Here is a 21268-nt window from a genome sequence, read left to right as displayed (position 1 = left end):
ATCAATTATAGTGATAATATATAAATTACTAAAATTATAATGATAATACATTAATACTTAAATTGTGTTTATAAGTAACACATTGGTCATTGTTTAATCCAATGTCAATTACTTAATTTGATATTATACGAATCATATCATCATTGTACATTAATAATATGATTCACTTGAAGTCTTGAATAAAGTATTTGAATTATCATTGAATCATATGATTAAGTATTGATATTATACATTTATATTATTCATATGCATATATAGACTTATATAGACTTATAACATATATAGACTTATAAGTTTATAACATATATTGAAAATAAGTCTCTAGATATTTAATTGTTGTATTAGTATGAATTGGTATACTTATGAGTTATGTCATATTATATATATATAATTTATTATTATATAATCAAATGATTTAATAATCAATTGATTATGTGATATAATCATATAAATTATAGTGATAATATATTAATACTCAAATTGTAATTTAATTATTTTAAAAAAAAATTGTGATTTAATGATGAAGTGATTATATGATATAATCATATAAATTATAGTGATAATATATTAATACTCAAATTGTGATTTAATTTTTTTTTTTTTTTTTTTAAATTGTGATTTAATGATCAAGTGATTACATTATATGTATAAATATTTTTATAATTATAATTATAAAAATATATTATATAAAAAGGCGGTTAGCGGTTACGGTTAGTAGACTCAATAACCGCTAACCGCTAGGCGGTTATATATAGCGGTTATGCGGTTAGCGGTTAATGCGGTTAAGCGGTTAGGTGATTATAACGGTTAGCGGTTAGCGGGCGGTTTTTAACCGCCCACCTTTGCACCCCCTCCTTGTAGTACACCGTGGCTTTTTCTTCCTCCATTTTCTTTTCCTCCAAACAGAGCACTAGAAGCAGGGTTGTCTTCTTTACCTTGTTGAAACGACGTCGTAGATTTGAATTGCCAACTATGACCCAAATGACCAAAGAACCAGAACAAAAGGAATATAAGAACAGAATATAACCTGATCCCAACTTCTTCTTTCCCGGAAAACCCCTTTCCCCCATCCTCCCAATTCTTCGTCTTCTCAGTAATGGACCTGAACCTCATACCACACCAAAACCCGTTTCTGCACCTAATAACCCATCACAACCCAGTCCCCACCAATCACAGCCGTACTTGACATGTCACCACCGTTACCACCACTTCAACCAATCACAAGCCGCCACATCACCACCCTCCCCGAACTCTTCCTCACGGCCCTCTCCATCTGCTGCTTCCTCTTCCCCTCAAAGTCTTGCCCTTTCCCTTTCCCTTCCCGCCCCCGCCGATTCCTCAAAATCTCCACCATGTCCCTCCCACCGCATATTCTCAAAACCCACCATAGCCATAGCTTCACCACCCCACAGTCCCTCTCCGAATGGCTCAAGCCCCGCTTGTCCTCCGACTCATTTGCCTCCTGGGGCGTCAAACCGGGCACCAAGAACGTCCATAATCTCTGGCTCGAGCTGGCAGAGGGCGAGACCTCGATCGACGATTCCATCCCTCCGGTTCGCACGGTTCAAGTCGTTACAGTCCGAGTCATCGACAAACATAACCGGGTCCTCATCGAGACCCGACAGGAGCTGTCAGATGGTAGTTCGAGGGACCGAAACCGGCCCTTATCGGAGAAGATGAAGCCGGACGAGACGCCCGAATCAGCCGTTTATCGCGCGGTGAGGGAAGAGCTCGGTCAGATAATCAAAGGATCGGTGGGCGATTCAGAGAATGAAGGCGCTGTGAGGATCGTTCCGGGGTCGTACCAGAAGAAAGTGGAGGAGAGGAATTCGGCCTCGTATCCCGGTTTGCCGGCTTGTTACGTGTTGCATTCGGTAGACGCGGTGGTTGAGGGATTGCCGGAGGGGGAGTTTTGCACGGAGGAGGAGGAGTATCGGGATTGCGAGGAGAATTGGAGAGCAATGGCTGGCGAGGCAGTGTCAGTGAAGAAGCATTATTGGGAATGGGTTAGTGCGGATTCGATAAAATCTTGATGTTGGTTTGTTGAGTTGAGTTGAATTTGTTGGAGTTTAAGGCATGACAAATTTTGCGTCTTGTTTACTTTTTCATCTTTTGTTTATGTTTGGCATTATAAGATTACGTTTCTTCTTGTTGTTGATGATGATGACGATGATAATGTATATATGAAGGATTATTAATACATTTTATAGCAAGGGGAAGTGCTCGAATGGATTTTGAGATTAATGTGAATATAGCCTCTGCGCAAATTTTTATTAATGTCTCTATCTTTTGGATTATGTGATTGTGGTAGTTGCTTAAGTTACAACTTAGTTGCTTCGATTTAACTCCATGTTCTCTTTCAATTTGGATCCCAAACTGAGAGAGGCAGATTCTTTGTTATGTGTTCTTTGACAATTAAATATTTGAAAATCTAGAAGTGAATGCTTGATTGAGGTGGATTTCTTGTTTATGAGTGATTACGAGGGAGTTATGGCTTAAGTGTTGATGTAGGTAAATTTTGGGGAGAAGTTTCAAGTGGTGATAGAGTGATGGTTGCAGGGAATGTTGGCAGTGGCCAATGCTGGGATAGGGTACAAGTGCTAGGGTAGGATGATAGTTGTGAACTGTTAATATAATATAGCAGCTCAGTAGCTAGAGGGGTAGAGTAGTGGAAAGGAGAAAGTAGTGTGAAGTGGTACAATAACTTTTGTATAGTTAGCTTATGTTAGGCTTTAGAGTTGGTAAATTCAGTGTCAAAACAAGACAAGTTGTAAGATTTAAGTCTAGGGTTGATTCGATGGAAATTCGGTTGTGGAATATATCGTTCAAACAAGATGAATCTGGTTCAAATGAGAATGTGCATCAAGTTTTTTACAAAGTTCTAAAATGCCTCAGTTGCAATCATGATCGCATCCAATTCAAATGCAGTCTAAAAGACACTTCCAGTAAGCCTCGATTGTAGTCTCATTCAAAGCCTGTTTGGATGAGAGGATGTCATAATGCCTCGATTGAAGTGTTGTTGGAATCCCGTTTGACCATCTCTTGAGAAAATTGTAAAATCCTAGATCCCGTTTTAAACCTTATCTGACTTAACCTAAAACCTTGGGTTTTTTCCCAATCTATAAAAGTCTCATAAGTCACGAATTTCATAAGGCGGAGAGACTATTTTTCATTCGTCTTGGAGAGGTTTCTAAACACCTTTGAGCCTTAAAGAGTTTAATCCTTCTCCTTCGTTGTTATCATTCAAACCACATAAAAACCACCAGCCACTGGAGTTCTAGGTTGAAGCGGACGGGGTTTGTTTGTAAAGGTGACGCATATAGAAGAAGGTCAGATGTTCTAGAGCTACTGCAGTGGGAGGTAAACGGGTCGTTTGCCCGAGTTGCAAATTGAGTCTTGGGAGTTACAAAGGTTTTGTAAGTAAGATCAATATGTAACACAAGTCTTCTATAGTGGATACCTTTGGGGTTGGCTAGCTCCCATAGTAGTTTTACTTTTGAAAAGTTCTTCAAAAGGGTTTCTCTTCGTCACCAGATCTCTGTCTTATTTATTTTCAGCTTATTTTGATTGTAGTGACAATAACTATGGTGATTAGATTGATGGTTGTTTTGTTTGGTAAACTGTGTTTTCAACAACTTGGGTCTAAATCAAATTTTTTCAGCTTCTATGCATGTAAATTTGATTTTGATGGAGATAGATGTCCTTCATTTTAAAACTTTATGATAATATCAAATAGAAGATCCAAAGCTGCAATAACAGAACTGGATGTAATAAATTAACTTTATGGTGATCAGAACAACCTTCCAAGCCTGTCGGCTTGTCAACTGAAGTTATGAATTTGATGAATATCCCAATCTTTAAGGCATAGTTTGTTCATGAGGTCTTCAAACCCATGCTTCAAAATCTGAAGTTGATTATAATAGTTTCCTGTTTTCTGTGTGTCAATCTTAATTATAAATCCAAGAGTATATTTACTGGCTAATGGCATCTAGATTATGGTGCAAACTGCAAGTGCTTAGAAGACCAGATGACCCTCTCCTATGAAGCGCTCTGGTACCCTTGCAGAGCATTTTCGTTGGCATTCTATGATGCTTCTGGTTTGGTAAAATTGATTTATGATCATCTTCCGCCCATTGGCTGACTACAATATTATCTTGGGTAGCACAACCTTGACTTGATGTTTCTCTAAATACCCACGTACGAAAGTGTCTAATATCGGAACTCTTACTGTCAGCCATAGCCATACCATCTCTTACAAGTTAAAAGCACTCATTTTCCCGTGAAAAACCTTCCAATGGACCAATATTATCCAGTGCTAATCCCACTAGCTATAATTGTAGTCTCTTACAAAGTTAAACATTCATTCTTCCTTGAAAACCTCTCAATAAGAAATGGGGGTAGGATATTATCAGACAAACTCGTGGCCTCTCACCCCATGTCTTACCATTTGTTCATGTTTCAAGTTGCTTAACATCAGCAAACCTTGCTTTCATATTTGAAACAGGACATACTCTTGGATTAAAATAGTTGCATATTGGTGTCATTTTTTTTTTCCTAGTGTTTGTTTCATTGTAGATGGGTAAAAAAAACAAGTTGTCTAGCGTTAGACACGCGACTTCTTGTCGTTATGCGTTTGACAAAGTCAATTTTTCAACATGGGAACTGTCACTGTCATAAACCACAGCCTTGCACTTATTTTTGTCCCTAAGCCACATTGACAGGCAAATGTTGGGTGATATCTAAAGCACGATATGGATGGGAAGTCTTTTTTACTGTAGTTCCTTTGTTGCCTGCTTTTAGATCAATATACTTGCTGAGACGTTGGAGGTTGTATTATAGACATGGCTTGAAGTCTTCACTGTTAACTAAAATGCTTTACAACCTTGTATGAACTTGTATCTAATTATGCTTTTGTGGGCCAAACATATTGAAAATTAGACAAATTTCTTTTGAGGTACAGGAATTGGAATTGGTGTTACTTGTCCAATTAGGGCTTTGTCCTTGGCTTGTGGGTTGTGCTGGAAATTTCATTGTTGTACTCACTGTAAAGAGTAGGGTTTTCCTAGTTGGTTAGTGCAGTTTGGGTGATGCAGGGGTTGTAATTGTGGATAGAAAATTATACTACCTTTTCATAAGCAGTTTTCTATTGTTATGAATTTCTTGTTGAATATTCAGCTATTTTATTCCTATTGTAGGGATATATATACCAGGTAAAATTTCACTTGTTTTTCATTTCCTTAAAAAGTTCTTTTACTTTCGAGATTTGTGGCACTAGATTTTTTTCCCATCTTATATATACTTTTCTTTTCTGATTTTCTGAAAAGCGATGGTGATCAAAGTGTTGCTTTTCATATCTTTTTTTTTTTTTTTTTTTTTTCACGTCTTGGATAATTGATTGGTCGCCAAATAGTTGCGTAACCTGGACGCTTGTTGGCGCAATCCACTGACTAATTTGGTACGATTTGCCAATCAGGGACACCAAAAGAGATAAATGTTAACTTTTCAAGCTCAAGCATCTAACATCCATAGTAATTCTAGAAATTATATTTTTATCTTTCTACCATTTCACTTTTACTTGATATCTCATTTTACTCAAACTATTAATCAGTTATTGATTTTATTATTTTTCTTATAAAAAGTTAATCCAAAAATTAATTGGTGCTAATGTAAATTGTGTTTTCTAACGTGACTCTGTATCGTATCATACAAGCGGTTGCCAAGACCTTTCTTGCTCTCTTTTTTTGGTGGGTGTCTCAATTAATCTTTGAAAGGGAATTTTCTGCCAGAAAAGTGGCATATGAATTGCCAACACTCAAAATCTTTACGTTTACCTTTTATTGGAAAGTGGTCCTTTGGTAATTCGAACAGTATACCATGTATGTGGTAGTATCATGGATGAACCAGTGCTCTCATGCTTTCTGCCAATGTTGCATATTTAATTAATAGAAAAAAAACAGAATGGAATAAGATGTTTTTGGAAACAAAACTTTTTTTCGTTTTTCAGTATATTCATTTCAATCCTATTCTATCTCCTTGGGTATGGTTCAAAAGCAGGCAATGGAAAAGAGAAAAAGATTCAAGGCCTAATGGGTGTACATAGGGATGCAGTAGCAGTGAGCTATACATGCATGGGGGAGAATATTTCCATTAAAGTTTAATGTTTAAAGGTGAGGGATTGACATGTAAATGGATATTCCTTAGCCAATGAAGCAACCATTACCACCCCCCCACCCCCTTGTTTCCTCCTTCCTTTCTCCTTTGGAATCTCCTCCGACACTAATTCTATCCGTCAACATCTTTTTTTTCTACCCATGATCATTTTGGTTGAAAACTTTTTACACTACTTACAAATAATCTTATACCTATGTTTTGACACTACACGACTTGAACTCGACATAATACCCATTGCCACCTTTAATAACAGCTGAAGAAGCAAAGGTGGAACAACACACCCCTCATCCTTCCACTCTCAAAATCCCACTTAAAATTAACCCACAAAAGCCTTCTTTTCTCCTACTCTTTACCCATCACATGCAAAGCAAAACCAAAGCCAGAATGATAGAAAAAAGAAGATAAGATAACAAGCTTTTCATATTCTTTCAATCTTCCTTATAATCGCAGCTTTCAATCCTATCAATCATAACCAATATACAACACTTACAAGCAGCAATCCGTAAACAGCAAGCAATTAAGGCCATTGAAAACCAAAGATAGAGATAAATTAAGGACTCAGTACTAGAGAGCAGAGGCTAATCATGTTAGTAATTAATTAAATTCAAATAGAAGTAGAACACTGAGTCCCCTGCTTTGTAGTCAGAGGACCTGTTGGGATGACTGGTCCGAAAGCAGTGACTGCAACACAATTAACATTTAACCGGTACCGGCCGGAAACCCAAGTTCCGACCTTCCATCGGAGCTGCCCGTTCACCTTCAGGTTCACAACTAGTTTACCTGCCGTTTGGTCACGCCCAACTTCATAACCAAAAGATGGAGCCACAGGCAATCCTGCTCCGACCAAAGAGGCTGTCAAGAGATTGCTGTCTTCATGTCCTTGGTAGAAGTGAGGAAGAGAGGTGTATGTTGTAATCTGCTGTCCCTTATAAGCGGCGTAAACTTGCATCTCATCGTAGTAAATCCCAAGTTTCTGATTTGGGTTCTTGGAAAGGATGGTGAGTTGGATGGAGGAGTTGAGAAGGTGAGGGCCTGAGAGGTTGAGTTGGTAGATTTCAGCTTCTTTCAGGGTGAACTCAGGCTTTGTGGGGCGCAAGATGAGCCAGATGAGTAATATGAGTGAGAGGATGGTGGTGAATAAGGTGGAGAAGAGAAAGAAAAGCTTCTTGTAGAGCTTGTCAATGTTCAGTCCTTTCTTGGCACAGTGTTTGGGAGACTTTATGACGACTTGAGACATTTGCAGGAAGGAAGCTGTAGAGAGAGAGAGAGAGAGAGAAAGAGAGAGGTGAAGAAGAAGAAAAGAGAGTGATGAGGAGAAGTTGACAAGGCTAAGGAAGAGGAGGTGGTGGTGTTTTATAGCAGAAAGCAGCAATTATTTTGCTCTATCATGCTTTTGACTGGCAGATACTCCTTGTGGTGGGAGGTGGGAAATAGACATTTGCTTCTAAACTTCTGGAATTTATTGATTAATCATGCATCTGGACCATTATATCATTCCTATTATAATGTTTTTTTTAGAGAGTTTATATAGAATCTACTTGACTAAATAAATTGTGTTATTCGGCTATTTATTTGGACAAGTAAATTCTATATAAAATTTCATAATTACCGTTTAAATTATTAGTACTTTAGACAGTTAATTGCTGTGCCAAATGGTAATTGCACAATAAAGAACAAGCTATTGGGTGGGACAAGCCTAGGCTTTTCCCAAAGCAAGTGGCTTCCCAATGGCGCGCATACATGAATCCTACAGAGATCAAAAGCCATGACAACAATTTCAAAGCTATTATTGGAGATTCTTTGTTGCTCTCACGGTTTTTACAATGCATATTCTGAAATTCCTTGGTGGCTTTTCGAAGCTCTTTTTTTTTATTTTGAATTTATCTTTTAAGATGCTTCGGTTCAGGACAGAAAACTTTCTTGGGAAAATTTCTTTTAATTCGGTCTATAAAATTGTAGTATGTTTCTAATCATCTGCTAATTAAAAATTCATGTACTTCTCACGTGTGTATTAAATACACATACGACAGATTTATAGACTGGATTTAAGAAATTTGTATATGTTCAGACAATAATCTCATAGACTGTCAAGGACTCACGAAGGACAAACAAATTAAACCAGGAATTTGGTCTCACAGATTTCCTATTTTCACTTCTGTCCCTCCATTTTCTTCGTTTTCAAACAGAGATTTGTTCTTCTAAGCTGTTTCCATGTAAAAAAATAGATTAAATTTCTGCTTAATTAATGTGCAATTATTAATAATTTTTGTGTTTGTAGCAACCGAGGTTGTTCTACACGGCTTCTTTTCTCACATTAAGCTTAGGTTCGACCTCAGACGATCTATCGATAGTACAGAGTGCTCATGGGATCCAAGGAGAAGTGCGTGTCAAAAGCATGGCATGCATCATATGCATGGTACTGCTGGTGCTTACTGCTTACCAGCTATTATAACCACAGAAATAGTACACATGGCAAACAGGTGGGGACAACATCATTCAGTGGGTCCCAAGACATCCTATTATGTTAGATTATAACCTTGCTCACATCAAGAATCTGAATATGCATGCACCATGCTATCCCAGAAAGCCACTGCAGTCTCATTTACATGCATAATTTCATAATGATATACCAGAAAATGTATGGATGGAGATCCATTGCAATTAGCAGTCTCGTGTGAAAGATTGTTCGGGTTCGGACCAAATTAATTTGTTGGGGTTCGTGTTCAAATAGTTTGAGCTCGGACTTTTTGACAACTTTATTACACGGAATTCCATCAAAATATATTGATGCCGGATCCCAAAAAGTTTCTCCTTGAAAAGCACAAACCAAATTTCAAATGCTTCTCACCATGATTTCTCTTGTATTGCTTTCCATTGTTACTCCCTTGGAAAGTAGGAGTAAATCATAAGATACACAATACAATATTCATGCAGTTGACAAGGATTTGTCGTGGAAATATGGAAAAGTGATGCCCTAACTTTTCAGCCATGGGCTGATATTTAAATAGTTTAAAAATGAAAATGTGGACTATATCAGATGGAGTATATATATTATAATTTATATCTATCATCATTGAAAGCAGAAGCAGAGGATACTGGGATATCTTTCTTAGCCAGTATCAGAGATAGGAATACTTTTTGAATTATTGAAAGATAAAGTAAAGGCTTTGAAAAGAGCCATGGAAGGAGGAGATAGGGTAGCCAATAACCTTTCTTCTTGATTGGAGATAAGTGAGAAACCAGTGTCTGATTAACACAGAATGGCTGTTAATTTTCAACTTGTGGGTGTCTACAATTAATATGAGCCGTGCACAAGAGTTCAAAAAGGAGAAAGACATGGAGAATCTCTAAATCAGCTTTTTGGAAGCCCCTGGGATTATTTTAATAGTTTCTTCAGCTTTAAAGTGTCTTATGCAGAAGTTTCTTTTAGGTTAAGAAAAGGGCAAATATGATAGAAGATTGTTAGTTGAGAGGATCTCCCTCCATACGGCCGTTTGATTCAAACTTGTCTTGATCTCAAGATTTCAAGTGTTTTACGTCAATCTTAATCATATGTATATAAACTGATAGACACGTCAATATTAATCATGTGTATATAAACTGATAGACACCCTCTCTTTGCAAGTTGATTTTCAATGATAAATTATACCTAAAAATTGTTGCAATTAGTATCAAAGCAGGCACCACGTTACGGATTCAAGTTACGGAGAGAGCGATCTATAAGCTGGACTAAAATGTCTTTATAACATTATGTATGAGCATAATTGTTAGTCCATTGATGAGTAAAGCTGTCAAAAGAGAAATGACTACTACCGAGTCAATATCAATAAAGTGGATCATCGTAGACATCGATTTAGATAGCATGATGGAATCCTACCTAAGATTTATTACAAACCCATCAAAGTGTTTGACAATTCAGCAGGTCAGTACCATTTGGTTTGTGCCATGCGTAGTAGCAATCCCTTGTTGGCCACACCCTAATTAGGATCTCAAAGAGAATATGTCAGGTGTGGGAGGCAGAGAAGTCTGAAATTAGGAGAGGTGTTTCTTGCTTTTGAAACCTTTTGATCAGTTATTATTGAGTCCTTCAATCAAGAGAAAGTTAGATGACCCCAACACGTTACTGATCTCTCATCTTTCATCTTTACTTGCTTCAATTGATTTGCTTATTTCAGTGCTTTGGGACCAAAAAAAAAAGGCCCATTATCATTATGTCTTTGATTGTTACAGGGAGAAAAGTGTCTTGGGCATTTGATTTCATTGATTTTTCAGAGATAAGCATGTTGTAATGGGGGTTGATTAAAGGAGCCCCTCCCCACTAAAGCATCAATTGATTCACATTCACCCAATGTGGGGTTTTTAACTTGTTTGATGTTTCACTGTCAAATGGGATCAATCAAACCTTAGCAGCCAACAAGGGCATAGGACAACTGCAAGAGCCAAGATGTACGTACGTGTAGCAAATTTATATCACCTTTCTTTTTGGTTCCTAAAAGTATGATATATATATATATCATTTTGCTTACATTTCTTTTTGGGTTTGGTTCTTCATTAAAGAAATTTCCTGCTGGTTTGTCACAAGAAGATTTTAATCTATATGTGGGTTAGCCAAAAAGTCATAAGCATATATCAGTCAAAGTAAGAAGTTGTAACGACATGAACTTTGAATAGTTTGGCTTGCCTCCAATTCCATTAAAAAAATTATTGTGAAAAAATAAACAATAGATCGAGATGAGATGTGTTGGGGAGATAAACACCAAAATGGAGTCAAACAAGAGTAAGGGTCTGTTTGGGATTGCGTTTGAAAAGCCTAAAAGTACTTTTAACACACAAAAAGCCTATTTAAAGAAAAAAAAAATATTCATTTGGTAAACAAATTTAAAAGTGCTTTTAATGGTCTAAAAAGCCTAAAAATAGCCAAAAAACACTTTTGGCCATTTTGGCAAAAGCTTCAAAATGAAGCTTTTGTTCGAAAGCTCTATTTCTCAAACGCAATTCCAAACATACTTTAAATCAATATACAAATTAGGACACCACTTCTAGCCCAAAAGCTTAAGCTAATGGGTTTGGGTTCACTTATGTACATTAAGTACTCATGTTCTTTATATTTCTTCAATGTGGGACACAACCCTCACAAGTATATGCACAACAAGATGATTGAGAGAGAATTTCATCCCAAATGGCCAAGGGGATGGCTATGGCCAACCCAAAACTTTTTTTTTTTTTTTTAATATAATTTTTTAATGTTTTTATTTTATTTTATTTTATTTGTAATTAATTATATGGACACATGTCAATTTGTTATTGGTGCTGACGTGGCATTCCGTAAAAATTTGGACGGAATTTAGATGGAGGTACCATCTTCATCTTTAGGAAAACCAAAGGTACCTCCTGTGATAAAAAGTAAACCCTATAGGATAAAAAAATAAAGAAGTGAAACCACAGGAGAATAAAGTATTTAATCCTTTTTTATTTTTTATTTTTTTATTTTTTTTATTGATGGCAAGCCAAAGTCAATTTTGAATGCTATGACCTAAACTTATTTTGCGGAGATTGATTTTCAACACCGAACTAGCTCCATTTGTTAATGCTTTTTAGATAGTGTTTGTTGTTTGAAAGTGACATAAATGTGAGAGTAGTTTTGAGCGATTTGTATTTTTGTTTTTCGTTAATATTTTTATTTTGAAAAGAGAAGACAAAAGAGAGAAGAAAAAAGTAATAATAAACAAAGCTATCATCGAAGGAAGTAAAACTGTTGGAAGTTTTAGATGAAAATATCAATCAAACTCTGATTTCACTACAAACAAATGGTTGGGTGGGTGGGTGGTGAAAGCCGTGAGTTGAAATGGTTTGTAGATACCTTTAGACCTGTGGTTTCTACTTTTTTAGTTTTCTAATTAAATTTAATAAAAACATCTCTCTCTCTCTCTCTCTCTCTCTCATGGTTTTGCACTGTAGCAGTTGTTCCAAATCAAGGGATCAGTCGCTCAAATATAAAATTTAGTGAAAACATTACATTAAGAGTAATAATGTGAGGGGATATTATATATTTTGTCATTTTCTACGACATTATTTGCTTTAAAAAATTGGCAGAACCATCGAGTACAAAAAAGAAAGAAAGTGGAAAGTGCCAAGGAATGGCAATGGCATATAAAACGACAGTCATTGGAAACCTTTTTTTTGCATTGACCTACCAGTCAATATCACCATATATATATATACACACAAAACGTAGAAATGTAGGACTTCTTGTTTATGGAAAGTGGTGCGCACCAACGTTATTTAGTGGGAAGAAGGTGTTGTCATTTTGGTCCCTCCAATGGAGATGGATGCATTGGATGGGTTGTTTCTGTCCTATAGAGGAAATCTGTCTTGTAAAAGGGCGGAGATCATTTTGATAGCTACACTTCATTTTTTACTTTTTCTAGAAAAAAAAAAAGGGTAAGGGAAGAAGACAAGTTGTGAAGACCCTATTGGGCGTGATCATAATAGCCTATACACAGGAGAACAAATGTTCTAAAGGGCCTAGACGGTAAGGAGGGTTGCGGGCATTGCTTCAAAAGGGTTCTGCCATAAGTTAACTTCAGCCTCACTGAAGTCCCAAGTTGCATTAGGCAAATTTTCTAAAAAGTTACGGTGTGATCACCACATTCCATCATTAACATGACACAAACGTTATGAAATAAGGAATTTAAGGGCAAGGTGGACCATGTTTAACAAAAGGAGATTATAAGAGTTGGAATTTGCTTGGTGGTCAAGAATTTATACGCCGTTTCTTGTTCACTTCATCTGTGAATGTGTTGACAGGAGGAAGTAACAAAATGAGCTGACATTGATGCATGAAACTGATGAAAAGCTTGGCCAGTAAGATCCATTTTCTGGTTTCCCTTTTGAGATTTGCTTCATCACAACTCAAACATACCATTGAAAAGAAACACAAAATCGTAAATAAAGTAGGTGAGAAGAAGAAGATGATCAGTAACTATAACTGCTATACTATTTACTCTCGAGTTTCTAAGTGAGGAAATGTACATGTCAAAAAAAAAAAAAAAGAATGGCTACGCGGCCTCCTACCAAGGTAAATAGAAATTACAACACTACATTACCGAGGATACAGGATATTTTGAATTAACATCCTAAAAGAAGACTAATATGGAAGACTGGAAGTGGTGTTAGAAAGCATCTTCACCGGATTCAACAAAGGCTAAGGCAGAAAATATTACAATCACTTTAACTGTAACAAGCTAAACGTACAGCTAACCATAAAAGGAATTGCCATCAGTTTCTGCGGGTGGGGGATCAATATGCGCTTGTCGAACAAACTGTCCTTTTACTCGGGGACGCTGCTCAGCAAGTTTTTTCCTGCTCTCGTACCGAACCTGTGAATTATATTTGGCATTAACATATGGTAACATATGAATTTTGTTGGTTGGACATAGTAATAGTCATAATGATGATGATAATAAGTTACCTTCTTCTCATAGCATCTTTCTTTCCTCTTCAAGCGAAACTTGGTTAGAGCCACTTCTCTTTGGATGGATCGATGGGAACTTCCACTAGGAGTAAACAAACCTTCTTCATTCTTGCTCTCTGAAGCAGCGCCAACAAAAGCAATGTTATCAACATTGCTGTTACTTCCACAAGTACTTCCGTACCCAATGCTATTATGACAACTCACACCCCCATTACAGAAACTGCTACTTGCATTATGACGACTTACACCACCATTACAGAAACTACTACTCGCACTCTGATCAGTAGCTGGAGATATATGCCCTCGGTCCTCCAGCGAATCCAATTTGTGTTCCTGCTTGTGTATAGTCTGGTTTGCACAATTGTTCGTATTTTGACTATGTGGATCATGTTGCTGCTCAAAATTGCTATTTTCAAGGTTTGACTGATAAAACATATTCACTCGAAAGGAGGGGTCCTGCTGTGTGAATGAACTTGGATTTGGCATTGGTGATGGACCAGATTGTGTACAAAATATTGGAGGAAGTACAGAACCAAAGCCCGTGAATAGGTTATTAATTCTTATACCTTTCACTGGTACTGGCACAGGAAATACTCTCTGCTGAGAGCATGAATTTGCACCTTCAGATTCTTTAGATTGACCAGTAGCCAGAGAGATGATACTTCTTTGTTCACTTTGTGTGATACCAGGAGTATCAGAGCAACAACCAGCAACAATATTGGATAGCATTTTCTCGGAATTCGTTCCACTCTCTTTCAGATGATTAGAAGCATAGGCGACTGTTGTGCTGGGGGATTGTAATGGCCTGTTAGTGTACCTGCAAGGATTGAAACTTTAGTCCATAAAACCCAGAGAAAAAAAAAATCAAAAAGTATAGCTGCAAAAGAAAAGAGGATAAGACAAAACAGATCATACATTCACCACACTGCTTTGATGGTTTTATTTTCATACAAGGTCCTCAAAATTTACACAAACCACCCCCCCAGCATTACAATTAAACATTTATCTAGATGAGTATCAAGTTTTAAACAGAACCAAAATGCTTCTTTTGTTTAGAATAGATTTGGGGTAATAATAATGTCAAAACTTTGGTTTTATTGAATCCAACCATCTGCTTTAAAGATATATCGATGAAATTAGGCAAGGTATGAAGCCAAACAGCAACTTATCTAATAATTTAACTAAATTCTATACCAAAATTAATAATTTCTGAAAGGAACTGAGAATAAGTCACTAGTATGAAAAAGGAAAGTAAAACTCACCTTGTAAAGGCTGAGGCATTAGAATGTCCAAGGGTACGCCTTTCTACAGTATATTCATTCCAAGAGCCACTGGGATGATATCTTTTCAAGGAAAGATCCAATTGCGGCAAAGAATCAAACTCGCCTATGCCTTTGCTACTGCCGTTTGGATAGTTACGAAATGCTCCGATCAAGTCAATGGCTTCTCTAGAAGAGTTGACAATGACATAATTATTGTCACAAGCCTCATTGCCAAGAGTAGTTGTGATATCATCCTTGGAGGTGTCCACCACTGATCCTAAACAAGGTCAAAATGTTAGATGCATCTCACTGGACAGAACATATAAGTTGATGCCAAAGTGAAAGATTAGAGATGTTTACCCCCAGCTTCACTCTCATGCACAAGAAATTTCTTGCCCATATTGATGCATGCTTCATCCTTTTGCAGTACTATGTCACTGGGAAACAATTTGCCCCATTTCGGCTGTGAGAATTCCTGCATATTTTCCATTGGGGCACTTTCCACTTCCAACTCTGGCTTTGTACAAGAGCTCTGCAAGAGACAGCAAACATGCAGAGTCTGTATGAAACTTCATGTACCCAGCCTAAACTCAAAGGAAATTTCTTTTAACCATAAATGAAATCGTTTAATATAGGTGCAAATGAAACATACAACACTACTATATATCCAAATATTTAAATATAAAATAAAAAAGGAAACTAAAGAACAACTCAAATCTTTTATGTAGATTTATACTCTCTAAGCACCAAGAAATGCATTGCTCAGCTTTCACAACAGATTAGAAACACTAACCTGAGTATCACTCACTTTTTCAATTTGTTCATTATTTCTCTGTCTGCAAGCCATTTGACCATTAGAATGGTTACTTGCAGCATTGTTTTCTGAAGTGGTTTCTTCCTTTTGTTGTCCAACACTCTCATCCTGGGGATTATTTGCGCCAACATTCAACTGATAGATCAATAGAAATAGATCAGGACAGAGAATAGTAGCTCATAACTTTCAAGAACAAAAGAAAACTTAGAAAAAATTAAGACAGTGTAAGAAATAGGCATACAGATTGTCTTCTCCAAACATGCTGCCACAGATTTCTTAGTTCATTTCTCCTAATAGGCTTAACAAGATAGTCAGCAGCACCTCTCAACATGCATTTATAAACTGTGGTTACTGAATCCTCTTTGGACATCACTGCAAAATAACAGAAGATTCATTTTGGTTAGTATAACAGAAGATATATCTTGGGTTTCTTAATTTTAACATGGTATTATGTCAAATCTGCGATGTCTAATATTCAAAGCCTTTATTCTACAAGTCTTACTTATAACTGGGATGTTTTTGCAAATCTCATGCTCCATGATTAGAGTAAGAAGGGCAAATCCAGATATTGAAGGCAAATCCACTTCTGTCAATATGAGGTCTATGTTATGTGGTCTTCCCTTCAGTAACTCCCATGCTTTTAGGCCATCAGGAACAGCAGCAACTGTGGAAACAGTAACAAAAGCATTTTCAGTTTCGAGAGGAACATGTCTAAAAATGTCAGGTTTCAAGCAAAACTCAGCAAACCAAATTCCTGACTTGAAGCAAGAAACAATAGTGGTATTAATGACCATTAACGGGGCACGTGCATCCCTTGTAATTACAGTATTTGTCCGAGGACTCTTTGATCATACACACTAGAACCTTTCACAATCCCCTGGCGAGCGAGGTTTGAGGTAGTGTTGGACTAAATTCAAGTGAAACACTAACCAATTGGATAAAAATATCTATGACAAAGCCATAGGGCCCATAACATGTAGGAAGGCCAGAGAGGTGGACATGGATATGGTTAGGACCCATTTGGTCGCGTTTGATATTTTCCAGTTTCTGAAATCTTGTTCCTTTTGTAATAATGTGATATGAGGTCCATCCTCTTTTCTTTTCCTTAAAACCGTTTTTTCAGTCCTCATTCGATTTTGTTGCTCGAAAACTTGCACTGACCATACGGTTTTTGTTCTTTCTCCTCACAGATTGTAACAAGTTCATCCAGACAAACCCCCAAAAATAATAAACTCAAGAAACTGATACTTCAGTCCAAAATTCTAGCTGGAAAATCAAGAAATTCAACCATTGAATCTACGGCGTCCATATTCTACCGAATAACCAACGTATTATTTCCATCTGCCCAACAGAATTGAAGCAGCTGAACATAGCAGAAAAACATATTCTCATTGTAACTCAACCAAGACCTTTCCTTAAATTTGAAAACAAAACCAGATAACAGTGCCTCACAATAAACAACCAACCTCACACGTTTAACAACAATTATATCACTTCCTGCCTCTATCCGATCCCTTCGACGTGGACTTCAAAATCAAAATTTAACCACAAAAGCCAAAACCCACCAGAACCCAGTTCACAATTCTACCAACAAAAAAAAAAAAACTACAAAATCCAACAAAACCAGTTAAGCAAGCAAGCAAACAAACCCACACACGCGCGCGCGAACGGTAAGAAAGACATATACTGACCTCTGTAGCTACACTTCCTGAGAAGCGCAGCTATAATCTGCCTGGTGCAATCGTCAGCCTCAACCAGCAACACCCTCAGATTCATCCTCTTCAAGAACCTATCCCACCTCACCCGCCCACTTGATCTCCCACCCTTTTTATCCTTCTTCCTCTTCCTATTCTCTTTCTTCTTCTCTGTCTCACTCTCAGTCTCACCCATCTCCTCCTCCTTCTCTGTCTCACTCTCTGCTCTCATTTCCAGTTCCTCCTCGCTGCTCAACACCACCTCACCCATGTCTGGCTCTCTGGAGACAGGCGTCCACGCTTTGCTTCTGACTTCAGTGAAAGCTCGAAAGAAAAAATCTCATCCCCTGCTAAATTTCGACAAGCTAATAAAAATATCTGAATTGGGGCTCTAAATATTTTAAGGGGATCGGACGGTGTAGATACAGACCCCATCCCTCACCGATTAATATCCCAGAACAAAATATCTTTTCTGTGTGGCCCCGTTTGCCACGTCAGCGGCTGGGTGTTATCTGAGCTGCAGCCAGATCAAAAGGCGTAGAGCCATTGGTTTTGTGGCCTGTGGCTGTGGGTGGGTGGTGCAAATTAAAAAGGTCAAAAGAAGAAATTGGGATATTTTCGTGTGGGGACACATGGCAATTGGGCATGGTCTGGGCCCCACGTGAAAGGTCTGCAGTGGGGTCCAATTGGAAAGATATTTTTGGGAGTGCTGCAAAGCACTATAAACACCAAACGATTCTAAGCCATTCAACGAAGAGCACAAACAAAAAAAGTATAAAAAAAAACTCCTTGACCCATTCTCACCTGTAAACAATTCTAAGCCGTCCACATACAGCCAACCAAACACGTGTAAACAACTCTGGTCACAAGATTATAGCATAGCAAACCTTCTTCGTGGATATCTAGGAACCATTCATACCAAGCTACATTCAAACAATAAGAAATTCCATGTAATATATATATATATGAACTCAAACTTAAATGAAAAAAGTTTTCTTCAACTCTGATAGATCAGTCATTATTAAAAATAAATATATAAATTAATGATTAGTTGACAATGTTACACTTGAGATAGCAGTGGAAACATATAATTTCTTACAAATCACGTTTCTTCCAATTTAATCTCTACATAAGTAACATGTTGTCCCTTAACATATATATATTAAAAAAAAAAAAAAAAACATGTTTTTTCACATGCTTTTTTAAAATAATTAATAATAAAATATGTGTTTTTCACGCGTTAAAATATATGTTATTTTTAGAAGTTGAATTATTTGTAAAACGTTTGTAGTATATAGTGTTACTAATACTCTATCGCATCAACCTAATAAGAAAATGTTAGGATAAAAATATAAGAGAAATGCTAAGTATTTTTCTGACACTCACGCAACTGTGATGTGATTTTTAAAATTACCGTTAAATTTAAGATTATCATTATTAACTTCTAATTTATTAGTGATTTTAAAAGGTATATCACAATTGAGAAAACACTAAAAAAACATTAGAAAAACATCTAACATTTTTCAAAATACAATGAATAACATTTTTCCTATAAAATAATTTTCGAGTTTAACTTAGTCCGATGGACCAATGAAAACATCACTAAAGATCTTTCTGTTGTCTGTAGAAAAAAAAAAATCTTCCATAATATCTTGTATAGCTTTTGCAAGTTATTTTTGTGCAGGATTTGATGACAGGAGGAAGCAAGCCAATATGGTTCACATGTATTTGATTATCCAGACTTCGTCCACCCCAAAATAGACCCGTGTTCATCAAGTTGGAAGCAGAAGCCAGAAAGTAGATTTTATGAACAATATGTTGACACGTGGAGATGTAACATGAGAGGGGATGGGACAAGGTTGATTACTCGCTGAGGTTGTGAAAACATCCTCAACTCGCGGGTCTATTCAATGAAGCTTATTTAATATTTGTAAGGATGAAGCATAAATGAGTAAGATAAATATTATACATCATATTTTTATTTTATAATTATTTTTAATTTTAAGATAAAATAAAAATATAATTTATAGCATTAATTTTTTTTTTTTATAATAAAAACTAATCAAATTGTTAGTTGAAATTGTCATTAGGATTATAGGATAATTATGAAATAAAAATATAATTTTAAACATTACTCTCTTTTTGTTTTTAACTATGACAAGTTCAAAGGTTAGTTGTGACGACTGTCATCTTTATATTGTGAGATAATTATAAGACAAAAACGTGATTTCTATCATTACTCTATGAATGAATAGGTGATAGATCCTAAATGAATGGATGAGAATGAACAACTAATAAGACAACTCCGACAAATTTACATGGGCTAAAGTAAGTTCTTGGTAGGTCAAAGTGGGTGTTTGCTCCCCTCGCTCTTTGCTAGCTTCACATCTGCTTATCGAGTTGTGTTAATATGCATAAAAACAGTTGACTCTCACTAGACATGTCTGTTAAAGTAATTATTAAGTGATTAAATTCATCTCTTTCTATTAATTTAAACTTTTAAGACAAGTAATGATTTAACATAATATCAAAGGTAAAGGTCATGAGATCGAACATTGACTCTGTCAAATCACCCCATTTAAATTAAATATTCAACGTATTTGCCCTTACCTATTAAAATAGAGTTTGGAGTTTGAGCACACAAGTGAGGGAGAGCGTTAAAGTAATGATTACGTGATTAAAATCATTTATTCTTATCAGAATTTAAATTTTTGGGATAATTGGTAATTTAACAATGTTCAACTACAAAAGCATAAACTTTAGGACCCTTTTATTTATAAATATCAGTCGTTTGCATGTAAACTTTATGGTGTAACCTTCTAAATGGTCTCATTCCTAGGCAAGATCTCATACACATGAATTTGCTTATAATTTATTTGGGGACCAAAAGGACCTGAATGAGGTGGTGTGAGGACCCCATGATTCGTAGTCTTATCCAATTGCTTCAAAGAAGTCAACATCACCACATGTTTAGCAAGATGAGAATCTGGACACATTTGTATCGTCCGATATGATACATCATAGTATTACACCCAGCAATAAGGTTTACCAATATGAGGTGGCTTCAAGTAATCTTACATGCATTTGTCGTCAAAATAATGATTCCAGTGATTCCACCAAAGAAAAATAGAATGGAAAAGAAAAAGAAGAATAAAGACGTTTTGTGGATCAGTCCAAAAGGGCTTGTACGGGTGGTTGGCCCAATGGGGGTTCTAGTGCTGTACGACCGGCCTATCATGTTTTTTCTTAAAATGTCATTAATCTTAGGAAAAAAAATACACTTTAGTTCCCAACCCATTATCACTTCTACACTTACACCACTAAATCTCAAAATATGACACTTGGCTCCTCCCAATTCGTTACAAAAAAGCCACCCCGTTAGGTTATAGCGTCAAAATGGATGGAAAATTAGTTATGTGCGTGTCGATGTCTCATGTGATTATTGTGATCTATTTTAGTATTTTTCTTTCCAAAATACCCTTTAAATCAAATGAATCACATGTGGCACACTTGACCACTTGTCTATCAATTTTGATGCAAATTGTTAACAAAGTGGTATTTTTATAATAAGAGTGGTAGTTAAATGTCATTTTTTATAAATTTGGTGGTGTAATGGTATTTTTATAATATAGTGGTAGTTAGATGTCATTTTTTGAAGTTTGATGGTGTAAGTGTAAAAGTGATGGTAGTTCTAGAGAACAAAGTGTATTTTTTTTTTTTTACATGTTCGCGCAAGAGAGGGGAGGGAGATTCGAACTAGTGACCTCCGCTTCATTAGGCGTGGTCCCAGCCAATTGAGCTACCTCTTGGGACCATTAATTTTATATTAGAGTGACATGATTTTTAATAGAGT

General features: G+C 36.5%; 3 protein-coding genes across 5 annotated transcripts; 1 reads left to right on the top strand and 2 right to left on the bottom strand.

Annotated features, from left to right (window-relative positions):
- Positions 1-1028: 1028 nt before the first annotated feature.
- On the top strand, positions 1029-2277 carry LOC132162140 (uncharacterized). The gene has a single exon (XM_059572401.1). It carries the CDS (start codon positions 1188-1190, stop codon positions 2031-2033), a length of 846 nt encoding a protein of 281 aa, XP_059428384.1. The 5' UTR covers positions 1029-1187; the 3' UTR covers positions 2034-2277.
- A 4279-nt stretch (positions 2278-6556) lies between these two features.
- Positions 6557-7510, bottom strand: LOC132166283 (NDR1/HIN1-like protein 26). Its single transcript, XM_059577079.1, has one exon. The coding sequence runs from the start codon at positions 7406-7408 to the stop codon at positions 6776-6778; it is 633 nt and encodes a 210-aa protein (XP_059433062.1). The 5' UTR covers positions 7409-7510; the 3' UTR covers positions 6557-6775.
- Positions 7511-13143: 5633 nt separating this feature from the next.
- Positions 13144-17826, bottom strand: LOC132188803 (two-component response regulator-like APRR5). 3 transcript variants are annotated; one of them, XM_059603365.1, is made up of 8 exons: positions 17413-17826; positions 16224-16385; positions 15963-16093; positions 15701-15856; positions 15268-15439; positions 14908-15178; positions 13643-14462; positions 13144-13550 (listed from the first exon to the last, which is right to left on the bottom strand). In XM_059603365.1, exons 1-8 carry the CDS (start codon positions 17684-17686, stop codon positions 13428-13430), a joined length of 2109 nt encoding a protein of 702 aa, XP_059459348.1. In that variant the 5' UTR covers positions 17687-17826; the 3' UTR covers positions 13144-13427. The 3 variants fall into 3 exon arrangements, with proteins under 3 accessions (XP_059459348.1, XP_059459357.1, XP_059459341.1); XM_059603374.1 differs by having other exon boundaries at positions 14908-15184; positions 15716-15856; XM_059603358.1 differs by having other exon boundaries at positions 14908-15184; positions 17413-17825.
- Between the last annotated feature and the right edge of the window lie 3442 nt (positions 17827-21268).

The sequence above is a fragment of the Corylus avellana genome, chromosome ca1 (assembly GCF_901000735.1).
Source record: "Corylus avellana chromosome ca1, CavTom2PMs-1.0".
NCBI lineage: Eukaryota > Viridiplantae > Streptophyta > Magnoliopsida > Fagales > Betulaceae > Corylus > Corylus avellana.
Note: the sequence above shows the minus strand (reverse complement) of the source record. Positions and strands in the feature narration are given on the sequence as shown.